Genomic DNA, 13,480 nt, shown 5'->3' with positions numbered 1-13,480 from the left:
GTCTGAACTCCACTCTCTAGTCCCCCCTCGCAAATCTTTTATGAAAAACACCCATTTAGCTGAAGCCACTGTCCATAATTTTCCCCACTCTTTATCTATGCCTAGATCAAAACGTAGATTCCATGAACAAAGCTTCTTTCTTAGAACTGCACGCCTGTGGAATTGTTCCGTCTGGCTGCTTCCCACCTGGCTACAACCTAGATGTCTTCAAGTCCAACCTAAACAAATTCCTGATAAACTGCCCCCTTAAGTAGACATTTTTATTAAATCCCCACACTAACGTACTGTACATGCAATAACCCTTATTCCTGAGTGGCTTCCGGGCCTTGATAAGTGGTGATCACCTTGTAAAAATAAAAAGTTAAGTCTGCTACTTCTATTTGACCTCATTAATGAGGTCAAAAAGAAGGAGCGGAGTTAACTTTTATCGCGGGCATGTGTCAATTCTGTTTGTAATACTTAAATTCAAACGTGTTTCAGTTGCTCTTTGTTGGCCGAGCGGGTAATGTGTCAGGTTTTTTGCACACTTTATCTAAAGGTTGTGAGTTCGAATTGTGGTGTGAGATGTCATTTTTTTTATAATATTTAAACAGGGTTCTTCGCTTATTCTTTTGTTTGCCCCCCTCCCCCCTCCGCCCAACACGCACACCTCTAAACACCCGGGCAACGCCGGGTACCCCCGTTAGTCTATAATATAAATTTCACCTGTCTGTTTAAATGTATGTATGTTTGTATGTCTGCCTAAAACTTTCGACAAAGGCCACAGAGTTTCACAAGATCAGTATCATTTTGAAGCTTGACCCTTCGGATGACAAATATCGAAAAATTGGCCAAAAACATTAATTCCTTCACCCTCAACTGGGCACTTTTGTACAGTGAGGATCGATTTTTTTGCTGCAATTTTTCCAAGTCATTCAACCTTCGTGTTCACAACGTCGCTTAAAAGGCGTTATTTCAACCGCCTGTGACTTCACAACCATTGTAGGCACATCGGTAAGACAGTTTTTTTTTCCCTACCTCTTTTTCCTCTGGCGCGTTATGGGTTCAATCCTGCTTACTATTCCTATTTTTTTTTGCTCAACCAACACCCTTACATACACTTTTTTTTTTTTTTTTTTTTTTTAATACATTTTCACCCCAAAACAAAGCACATTGCCACTTTGGTGTAGGGGGCTACTATCAGGGGCAACAACTACTGGGGTACTATGTAGGAATTTGGGCAGCAAGATGTCGATTCATGTTGCACTTGAACTTCTGCATGTCGGTACAGTTGGGGAAGTAAGAACCTGGAATGGAATTTCAAAGTCTAACGGTTCTGGGGAAGAAACTACTGGAGTAGAAAGATCTTTTACATCTAGGGATCTCTACAGTGTGGGGGTGAGATTTAGCAACCTGTCGAGCTTGTTGAGGGTGTTCACGTCGTGGGGGCACAAGTGCTTGCAGTTCGTCAGAGCATCCACCATTAAAATACTTGTAAATACTTTGTCAATGGGACAGAGGCTCTGCCTTCGTGTCATGGATTCGAGCCTACCTGCCTACTACAACTTTTTTCTTTTTTGCTCAACACACACCAAACACCCGGGCACCCAGGTTAGCTCTATCCTACAAAGTCAAGTAAATGTTTGAAAATAATTTAGCTCTACAGGGCTTTATGTTGCAAGTGAAACAGTCGCATTTGTGAGAAATTTTTCTAAGTGGTGACTAGAAATAATAAAACGCTTACATTTTGGCAATTGTTTTTTTTTTTTTTTTTTTACCACCAATTTTCCAAAGCTCATTACTGAGTGAAAAATATCTTTTTAACCTTCATTTATTTTTTTTTTAATAAAACAAGCAAAGTCAAATTATTTAAACAATAAAAGGTTTAATAGAACTATGTACTCTTTTTTTTTTTTTTTAAACAAGGGCTGTTTAAAAAAAGTATCTGAAGAAATTCGAATGTTTATTTCTTCAAGTTCAAACGTTAAATTCAGTGTCTATTTGAAATTACACTTATTTAAAGAAAAAAAAAATACAGAAACATCTTTATGATGTACATACTTGTCATGGAATGAAGAGGTCATATTCTAAAAATCACATGCGTTTGTCTAGTAGCTTTTCTATTTGGCTAGTAAACGAATATATTTAGCTGTCAAAGGTAAACTAAAGATAAATTTGTCCGTAGAGCCTTGCTCTAATATAATATTATATTTACAAAAGATGTTAGCAAAAACTTTAAGAAGAAAAAAAAATGTTGGGTAATAATAGGTTTATAAAACTATGTCCAGTTAGGAAGTTGAATGAAATATCTGATTAAAATAAAATTTAATGAAAATATTAATGTATGATACATCGTAATTGTAATATTTTCTTTTGAGAAAATTAATTTATTAAATCAGTAAAGCAGATAGATAACATGTTTTCCCCAATATTTTAATCAGCAGTTATACTGGTTTGATCAATTTTCATGGTCATGTTTGAAAACGGAGCTATTAAACCTGGCATCGTGATATGGGACAAGACAAGAAGGAGGAAGAAGCAACCTTAGTAGAAGTTAGTGTCCTCATTGATGCTGGGTTAAACAGAGCTGAGCGAAAAGAGATAATGAGATACCAAGGTCTTATGTACGACATGAAAAGAAACTGAAATCTTAAGACAATTTCCATCATTCCAGTAATTATAGGAGCAATAGGACTCGTGAAAAAGAATTTAAAAAACTACTTGGCAAATATACCCGGTGAACCAAGTGCAAGAAAAATTCAAATAATTGCACTTAAAGACACGGTTAGAATCTTAAAAAAAAAAGATCTTTTGGTTGGAGTATATGAATAGTGGATGAATGTCTAGTATCCGGTAGGATGCCCCATCCCCAGCTAGGACAAAATAAGAAAATTTCAAAAAAAGAGTGGTAACGTTCAATAGCCAATTATAAAGATATTGCATCTTTATAATCCAAAATACCTTAATCTGTGAGACCTTTTTGTACACCTATAAATCAAGTTCTGACAAACTTCAGTAAAATACCATACTACACAAATTCAATACAAATCATTTTTTTTTTTTAATATAAATATAAGATTTAAAAAAAAAAAACTGATTTTAATTAATGTTGTAAACCCAAATATAATTTAGTTACTACTGTATATATTCTTTAAAGACAACTAAGAAATTGAAATAAATATTTTTAAGAGCTTAAAATATTCCTTTCCTTTTTTGATAAAATAAATGCTCATTTATAAATTTTGTAAAACACTAAAGAATATATAGCCATTCATTCATTCTAATTTAACAATCATCGTTCTTCATTCTTGTCTTGTTAAAACAATCTAATTGGCATAATTTAATACTGTCACAAATAGATTTTTGATAATGCACAGAAGAGTTATCTTTTCTTGTAGGCAATAATGGCTTTTGATTTCACATCTGTTACTAAGATCCTTTTTCCATCTTTCATAATGCGGCAAGTACAGCCTGCCCCTGTAATTACAGGCATTGTATCCTGGTATGACTGAATCTAGAAACAGTAATATTCTTCTAATTGCAGGTTGTAAGGGCATAGATTATTTTGATTCAAAGCTAAAATTACCTGAGAGAGCAGATCCAATAACTCGGAAATTTTGTCTTCAGAAGACATGTTTTTTTGACAGATTCACTTTTGTGGCCACACAAATTGAACCAAATTCTTCATCAAGCATGGATTACTCTGTAATATTAAGCATATTGGTCAAAAATGATTTTCACGTAGTCATTAACACATTAACAAATAGTGTGTAAAATAAAAAGAAATATGAAATTAAGGTTGATTTGCTTTAAAACATAAGGGATTCCACTTTTGTGAAAAAAATCATTACAATTACCCTGAAAAGTAAACATTCGAAATGAAAATAGTGAATCCTTTTAATTTATTTATTTTAAATCAATTTTAACTAAATAACATATATATTCAAAGATAAAATGAAAAAACAAAAAACAAAACAAAAACAAAAAACAAACAAAAAAAAACACAGGAAAAAACAAAAAACAAAACAAAAACAAAACATGTTTAATTTGTTGGTATCTTTTTACATTAGGCTCACCTCCACAGTTTTCTTTAAAATGACCTTTTTATGCTGAATATGTAAATCTCATTTAAATTTTGCAGAGACAAGTAGTTTTCAAGATATAAAGACCTGTATTATGTACTGTAATTCACTGTATGTGCATTCGATAAACAAATCTACTTCTCTGCAATTGACACTGCCACCTAGCAGAAACAAATCCACTTTTTTTTTCCACAGCCGAGAAATTAAAAATGTGCATGCATGTAAAACAAAACAATTGCAACTTTTTTCACTTCCTTGAGTAATTTCATGTTAAGAATGGCTTTCGGGTTAGACACTCCCAACATCCTCATGTTAAGAACGGCTTTCGGAATAAAAATCCCATTGGGGAGGGGGAATGAAAAAATATTTGCCCCAAATTGAACTGATATTCGTTGTCAGCATAACCACCTGAAAATACTATAAAAAAATGGGGGGGGGGGGGTTGGCAATGTCAGTTGTAGAAAAGTGGATTTATTTCTGTTATGTGGCAATGTCGATAGCAGAGAAGTAGATTTGTTTATCAGATGCACGCATACAAACATGGCAGCCAGTGAATTACAGTGCATAATACAAGGTTTTATATCTCAAAAACTACATGAGATTTTCTTATTCAGCATAGCTGAAAACCTTAAAAAAGGTCATTTTAAAGAAAATTGTGGAAGTGGACCTCATGTAAAAATTTAACAATTTGTTATTTTCCATTTTGTCTTTGACTGCAAAATCATCAGTATCGTCAGTTTCAAACAAATCCAATGCAATATATATATATATATATATATATATATATATATATATATATTAAAACTATAAAAATCGATAGAACATTCACTCTATAATAATATATACGAAATCTGCAATAATTAAAATATATTTAAGCATATTTTACGACCTGACTATGCCAGGTGTCTGATAGCTTGAATACTTTTGCAGTTTTAACAAAATAGCTACAATATCAGAGCATCTCCATTTATGCTGAATATTTACAGAATGCCAACATCAATATATTTATTGATGAATCAGTCCCCTGTGGAATTTCCACAGGTCCCACTAGTATCAATTAAGAGTATAATATTTATTTGTATAAGTGTTACAGAAGATAACAAAAACATTGGTACAGTCGGTTTCAAATCAAGCACAAAGGGTACCAGTCTCTGGTCACCTATATCAAACTCTTCAGCCTGTTTATATTTATCTCTCCGGAAATTACGCCATTTCTGGGGAGACAGATATAAATAAAGGCTGAAGAGAGTCCGACATACAGGGTGGTCAAAAAGTCAGGTAACATTTTAAAGAAAAACGATATTAGCAATACACGTACATTTAAGTACCATCTATATTTTTATAAAGTAATAGGGTTCGTGTGTTTCTGTCTGTGTGTACAGCTCTCCATCATCAAAGAAATATAAAGGAGGTAAGAGGGTAGATCTCCCCTGGTAGAGAAACATTAGAACCCATTTTAGGATGTTTCTGTTATAGGAGACAAAAGAACCAATGCCTAATTTCTTTATATACTAGTCTACAAACCACCCCCATATCGAATGACTTATGCTCATTTGCATATCACATTATATTAAATCTCTTTAACTAATTACCTCGACCTTATTACATATTGGAAATATTCTAATCATTTCAACTGTACTATTTACAAAATCTATTTAACATTTAATTATTTAATATATTTTCATTTAATTTTATATTCGATTTATTTCACTTTACGTATATTATCAAAACAATTCATTGGCGAGCAAAGCTTTATGTTTTGGGATTGTATTGAAAATGTAATGGAAATTTCAATTTCGTTCCGTTTTAATCTTTTATATTTTACTTAAACAAAAACAAATATTTTAAAATAAAACTTTATTAAAAAATAAATAATTTTATTTTTAAATGAAAAAAATCAATTTAGTAAAATAATTGTATTAAACACCCCCAGCCTTGTCAGCAAACCTGTAAACCTATAAAAGTTAACATTTCGAATGTAAACAGTGATTTTTCGATTTTGTTAGCGCTTGCCGCAATTAAAGACAATTAAAACGGAACTAACTTTATTTCCATTCTATTTTTTAAACAGCCCCCAAAACATAACGCTCTCTTCCAGTTATAGCCAATTTTTTTTTAATTAAATAAAACAGGTCAAAATAAACAGATAAGCGCATTTTCTTTTACATTTTTCTTACAAGCATTGTCATTTAACCAACTGCAGGATATCGTTACTTTTGTGGGGTTGTTTTGAAAATGGCACGGAGATTATAATTTCGTTCCAATTTAATCTTTCTGGTCGAGCCTATTTCGAAAGCCTGTTTATCATAGATTTGAACTACAAATAATTTATTACATTTTGATTATTACTATCTTAAGACTTAAAGCTTATATTTATTTCATTTTTCTATTTATATATTGAATTAGTTATTTCCAGTCTTATTTAAACTTAGTGCTTTCTTTAAACCGGATGAACCTTTTATAAAAATATGAGTTTAACGTAAAGAACACGAACAAGGTTTTATTCAACTGAATTTCTTCCAGTTTACTAACAAAATATATAAATTTAAAAGAGATATAAATAATAAAATAAAAAGGTTATGTAATTTAAAAGAAATACACGTACTCACAAAAGCAGAACTTTTTTTTACACATTTTTTTCTTTAAAACCATAACAATGAGACTAACAATTACCTAGATCTTAGTAATTATTTGTTTTAATAGAACTGTTTTAATTGTACTGTTTACTTAGTTAACCTAAGTTGGTATTACATTTATTTTACATTTACTTTTTTTTTTTTAATTATTACTTTTAGACTGTGACGTTTACACCCGGAAGTTATGAGTCACACGTAGGTCGCTTTTATTCATTCCTTTTGGTCAAGATCAAAGTGTAGTATCTGTTCTTCAGATGCTGCACTTCATTTTCTTGTTCTCTTTCGGTGGAGGAGAAATCCTTCACGACTGAGACAATTTTTATTTTTGTACCTTTTCTCCACGTTAAAAAACGACCCTGGTGTCTAACTCTGTCCCGTGGGGAGGCATAGTAAATAGGTACAATATAATTGTTTATAATTGTACTATTCAGAAATATTATTTATAGTTCGTCCATTTCAGTTAGTATACATTTCCTTTACGCTTAATTAATTTACAATCATTAATATCGTTAAACAATTCCGTTTAAAACCGAAATTATGCCACCCAAACGAAGTAGAAACGAAAGTGAGGAAGAAAGAATGGAAAGATTGGAAGCTAATAGACTAAGAGTTGCTGCAATTCGCTCCAATGAAAACAATTCAGATAGAGAAAGACGTCTAGAACTTAACAGGATACGTCAAAGAGAAAGGAGAGCAAGACTGTCAGATTTGGAAAGAGAAACCCAACGTGAAGCTGACAGAACTAGACATGCTGTAAGGCGGTTAAATTCATCACAAGATGAAATTCAAGAAAGGCAAAGATATGCACTGGAAAGAGAAGCAATATTACGATCGAATGAATTATATGAGGTAAGTAGACGTACACAAGGTCAGTTGAGAGTGGCTCAACGACATCAGAATGAATCGGAAACCCAACGAAGCTTTCGCCTATACCAAGGGCAACAACGAGAGGCTGCATGGAGAGAGAGTATGACTTTGCCCCAGCAATTGACAGAAAACGAGGCAGCTAGACAACGAATGACTGCTTTGAGACACCATGAAATAGAACACTGCAATAGAAAAGGATTGCTCTACAACAAAAATGACTCTCTCACTACAGCTGATATAGGAAAAATGGACAAAGTATGTCAACATTGCTCAGCTGTAAAATTTAAAGGAGAAACCCCTGGTTGTTGTTCTTCTTCTGGCAAAGTTGTGCTTGATAGCTTTCCACCACTGCCTCAGTTGCTTCAAGATTTGCTCTCCGGCAATGGTCCCATCTCTAAAGATTTTCTGCAAAATCTACGCAGTTATAACAATTGTTTTGCAATGACATCATTTGGTCACAAAATTGCGGCAGTACATGGGTGGAATCCTTCTTTTAGAATTCGAGGCCAGGTTTGCCACCAGATTGGGAGTCTTTTACCACCTGAAGATGAAACAGCAAAGTTTATTCAAGTCTACTTCTTGGATAGTCTGGAAGAGGAACTACATAATCGGGGACGTGACAGTAGACTCAATAGAGACATTCTCCAAAGTCTGACTGAATTTTTACATGAGAACAACAGCTTTATTTGTCAGCTGAAAACAACAAAGGAGAGGATTGAAGAAGAACACTTGGTAGAACATAAAGTTGTCATAAGGGAAGACCGAAGGCCGCAAGAAGAGCATCCACGGCGATTCAATGCTCCAACAACAACGTATGAGATTGGAATATTAATGGAGAATGAACCAACAGCTAACCGGGATATTGTCTTGCGTTTTAGAAATGATACATTAAAATGGATCTCCGAACTACATCCCCTCTACGATACTTTAATGTACCCGTTAATGTACCCCTATGGTTCTCCATCTTACAACATCTACATGAAGGCATCCAATGGGCGAAAAGTTACCCAACAGCAATTTTATTCGTACCATATAATGACTCGGCCTGGAAACTATTTTCTCTGGTACCGAAGGCTATTTCAACAATGGCTGGTGGATGTGTACTGCAAGATTGAAACAGAACGTTTACAGTTCCTGAGGCGTGAGCAACAGACCCTGAGAGCTGACAATTATAGCAACTTGAGAGATTCAATTCTTAGGGAGGATGGGAATCCAGAACAGTTTGGTCAACGAGTTGTACTTCCGGCAACTTATACAGGAGGCCCTCGATACATGTTTGAGCGTCAAAGTGATGCCATGGCATATGTTCGGCGAATGGGCCGAGCCGACCTCTTCATCATGTTCACAACAAATCCAAAGTGGACAGAAATTACAGAAAATTGTCTTCAAGGGCAAGACCCTCAGGATCGTCCAGATATTGTTGCCAGGGTTTTCAGGCAGAAGCTAAAAAAGTTACTTGAATTTATTAAAAAGGGAGGATTTGGCAGGTTGAGGGCTTTCCTGTACAGTATTGAATATCAAAAAAGAGGACTGCCGCATGCACACATCCTCACCTGGCAGGCCCCAGAGGACAAACTTCTACCAGAAAAAATGGATCTCTGCATATCTGCAGAGATCCCTGACAAAGAGGAAGATCCTGATCTTCATGCTAAAGTGATGGCACATATGGTGCATGGACCTTGTGGACCATTTAATCCAAATTGTCCATGTATGATTGACAACAAATGTTCCAAAAAATACCCAAAAGAATTTCTTCAGTGTACCAAGCAAGGCCAAGACTCTTACCCCAAGTACAGGCGAAGAAAACCAGAAGATGGAGGCCAGACTGGTACAATAAGGATGAAGAGAAATGGTCGGTATGTTAATCAAGAAATAACAAACCAGTGGATTGTTCCGTACAACAAGGTCCTCCTTCAGCAGTTCAACGCTCACATTAACGTAGAAATTTGCAGCTCGATCCAAAGCATCAAATATGTCCTCAAATACGTGAATAAAGGATGTGATCAAGCAGTGTTTGAACTACAAAGAACTGATGGAGCAGCTAACCAACAAGGCCAAGTACAAAGTCACATTGTGGATGAGATCCAGCAGTTCCAGAATGCAAGGTATGTCGGCAGTTCAGAGGCAGCCTGGAGGATATTGGAACATCCCATCCATGAACATTTCCCCCCAATTGTACAACTTTCTGTTCATCTTGAAAATGGGCAGCGTGTCATGTTCTCAGCTGATACTGCTCTGGAACGAGCCCAAGGTCCACCGCCTGCCACAACTTTGACAGCATTTTTTCAACTCTGCCATGAGGATGACTTTGCAAGGGGTCTCAAATACGTAGAAGTCCCTGAGTTTTACACTTGGAACAAATCGACAAAGAAATGGATGAGAAGAATGCGTGGGGTACAAGTTGAAGGTACTGAAAATGATGATGTATGGAAGGCACCATGCATTGGGAGAATCTACACGATTAGTCCAAAAGCAGGGGAGTGTTATTTCTTACGCCTGTTGCTCAATGAGGTTGCTGGTCCAACTTCATTTCAAAATTTGCGAGCATACAATGGTCAGGTGTTTGAAACATACAGAGCAGCGTGCCTTGCTCGAGGCCTTCTTGAAAATGACCATCACTTGCATCAAGCAGTAGGAGAGGCAAGTGCCACTCAATCACCTTCAAATTTGCGAAGCCTATTTGTGATAATTTTAACAGCCTGTGAGCCAAGAAATCCTCTTGAGATCTGGATGGCTTTTCGTGATGTAATATCTGAAGACATTCTTCACAGATACAGGCAAGAAGTTAACAATCCAGAAGCAGATTTTAATGAGGACATCTACAATAAAACTCTTTGTCTAATTGAAGAAAAAGTTCTCCTTATGTGCGGTCAACCATTGGCAAGCTATGGATTACCTGCACCAATGCAAGGGAGAGATGAAAGACTCGCGAGAGAGTATCAACGTGAAGTTACTTATAATCTTGAAGAACTTCCCTACAAGCAGAAAATATGCAAGAAAAACTGACCGATTCTCAAAGAGAAGTTTACAATTCATTCATGGCAATGTTGGAAGCACAAGGTGAAATGAACAAAAACATGATGTTTCTTGATGCTCCAGGTGGTACGGGCAAGACTTTTGTAATCAATTTGATCCTTGCAAAGATTAGATCCATGAGAAAGATTGTGCTTGCAACAGCATTCAGTGGCATTGCTGCTACTCTACTACAAGGTGGCCGCACTCTTCACAGCACTTTTAAAGTACCCTTGGATACTCATCGAATGGATCAGCCAGTTTGCAAAATTACTGGTAACTCAGCCTTGGCAAATGTAATTAGAGACACCTCTGCAATCATTGTAGACGAAGCCCCAATGACGCACAAGAGTGCTTATGAAGCAATTGACCGAACACTGCAAGACATCACAGGAAACAAGAATCCCATGGGTGGCATTCCAACCTTATTTTGCGGTGATTTCCGTCAAATCCTCCCAGTGGTTAAAAATGGCACAAGGGCTAACATTGTCAATGCAAGTTTGAAACAATCCTATCTCTGGAGGCACGTTATAGTGAAGAGACTGACTACTAATATGAGAGCCTATATCTCTGATAACACAGCTGCAGCAGACTTCTCAAAATTGCTTCTCCAAATCGGTAATGGTCAGTTTCCTATCACTTCTTCACCTGACACAATTAAGATTCCAACTGCGCTTGGTAAATGTGTCGGTAATCAGAAGCAACTGAAAGACAAAGTGTACCCAGACCTGCAAAACAATGGAAGATCACCGGATTGGCTTGCTGAGAGGGCTATTATTTCGCCATTAAACAGCAATGTGAATCATTTGAACAATTCAATAATGGATGAATTTCCAGGAGACACAAAGCAATACAAGTCAGTTGATTCAGCTACTAATGAATATGAAGCTGTTCACTACCCTGTGGAGTTTTTAAACTCTTTGGAGATATCTGGAATGCCTCCACACATTTTAAATCTCAAAATTGGATCGCCAATCATGATTCTTCGATCCTTGGAACCGCCAAAAATAACAAACGGAACCAGATGTGTTATCACCAGATTGCACACCAATGTACTTGAGGCCACCATTTCCTGTGGTCCCTACAAAGGCGAAACCGTTCTACTGCCAAGGATCCCCTTAGTTCCATCGGACTCAGTACTTCCATTTAAATTCCGGAGACTCCAATTTCCTGTGAAGGTGTGTTTTGCAATGAGCATAAACAAAAGTCAAGGTCAGACATTTAACACCATTGGCGTAGACTTGACATCAGACTGCTTCAGTCACGGTATGTTCTACGTCTCCATCAGCCGGACAGGAAGTTCAGAAAAACTCTACATTCTGGCTCCAAATCAAAGCAGCAGAAATGTAGTTTACCCTGAGGCTCTTCAGTGAAAAGTTCGAGAAATGGATATGAGGAAAAACTGACATGATCTGATTGTGGTAAGTTTTTAGTATTGAATGTGCAAGATAAAATTTAAGCAAGAGTTGAAAATTACTTCAATGAAAAATTTACTATGTAACATCAAGTAACCTTTCTTTTTGATGAAAATGTTTTGTGAAGTTCCTGATTGAATTTCAGTCACTACAAGAGGTAGTTAAAATGTTAATCACCTTATGCAATCGTTGCTCTTACAACATCAACTTACTGGAAAAGTACCCACAGATTTTGGTACCCGAGTGCGCAACAAAGCTCCGTGCGAAGCACGGGTATCTTTGCTAGTTGAAATATAAAATGAAACAAACATGAAATATGTTTATTTTGTTAATTGTCGTCCATTTCTCTCTATCAATCGCTGGAAGCGATTAACCACTGATTGTGTTACCTGACTTTTTGACCACCCTGTAGATGATCAGAGACTGGTCCTCCCACTGTATTGGATGTGAAATGGACGTATAACTTTAGTTCCTTCAGCTGAAACCGAAACCAAAAGTTAAAAATTCTTGATAAAAATTATTTATAAAAAAAATAGATTACTAAGGTACCATCAGCTAAAATCGAAACCAAGACTTGTGAAGAATTCTTGATAAAATTATTAAAAAAAAAAAAATAAAATAAAAATAAATAAAATAATAGATTATTGAAGTGCCATTAGCTATAATCGAAACCAAAACTTATGAGGAATTCTTGGTAAAATTATTTATAAAAAGAAATAGATGACTTCAGTACCATCAGCTATAATCGAAACCAAAACTTAATAATTCTTGGTAAAATTATTTATTACAAGAAATGAAAGTACATAACAAACGACTTGGATGTAAGTGTTACACAAAATAACACGCTATCGTATTAATATATAGATTTTCTTTATAATCAAGCACTTTGCTTGGGTTCTTTCCTATAAACCTTATGCATGTGTGTGTGTGCGTGTATATATAAGTGAGAATGTGTGTGTGTGAGGACACATCTCAACCTATATACTCAAATTTTTTATCTCGAGACTTGAAATTTTGTATATTCGATATTCAGACATGTGGAAAACTTTTTAATCCATTTTCATCCGGAGAAAAGGTTGGTATGTGAGAGTGATCGGATTTTTATCTGTTTACTAATTGTTTCACGAGTGTGCATGCATGAATAGTTAGCATTACAGATTACTTATTCTTAACATAAGTTGTTTGAAAACACCTTTTAAAAACAGGTCATACTGGTCTAATGGTTATCGCACTTGACTCACTGTCTTTGGGTTTTGGTTTCAATCTCAGCTCAAGTACTTTTTTTTTTTTTTTAATAAGAAGTGAACTGTTTAGAAAAAAACAATACTTGCATGCACACGTTTCAGTTTCTTTTCGTTAGTTTTACTTTATTTTTTTAAAAAGGAATTTAACGTTATGTTTAATACTTACGGTATTTCTCTTTCTAATAAATCAAATATCTGCATTAATTAAAATATAATATTTATGCATATTTTACGACCAGGCAATG

The 13,480-nt window shown here is 35.3% G+C and overlaps 1 protein-coding gene across 1 annotated transcript in view; it reads right to left on the bottom strand.

The window, feature by feature from the left end:
* The window catches only part of LOC145296767 (uncharacterized), a 242,404-nt gene that overhangs the window by 166,798 nt on the left and 62,126 nt on the right, over positions 1 to 13,480 (bottom strand). Inside the window, exon 3 of the mRNA XM_080142821.1 lies at positions 3,566 to 3,682. Within this exon, the coding sequence (XP_079998947.1) occupies positions 3,566 to 3,613 (48 nt within the window). The 5' untranslated portion in view covers positions 3,614 to 3,682. The remainder of the gene's footprint in view (positions 1 to 3,565; positions 3,683 to 13,480) is intronic.

This window comes from Euprymna scolopes, chromosome 17 (genome assembly GCF_053919585.1).
Source record: "Euprymna scolopes isolate OS-2025 chromosome 17, ASM5391958v1, whole genome shotgun sequence".
In the NCBI taxonomy this organism is placed as follows: Eukaryota; Metazoa; Mollusca; class Cephalopoda; order Sepiida; family Sepiolidae; genus Euprymna; species Euprymna scolopes.
Note: the sequence above shows the minus strand (reverse complement) of the source record. Positions and strands in the feature narration are given on the sequence as shown.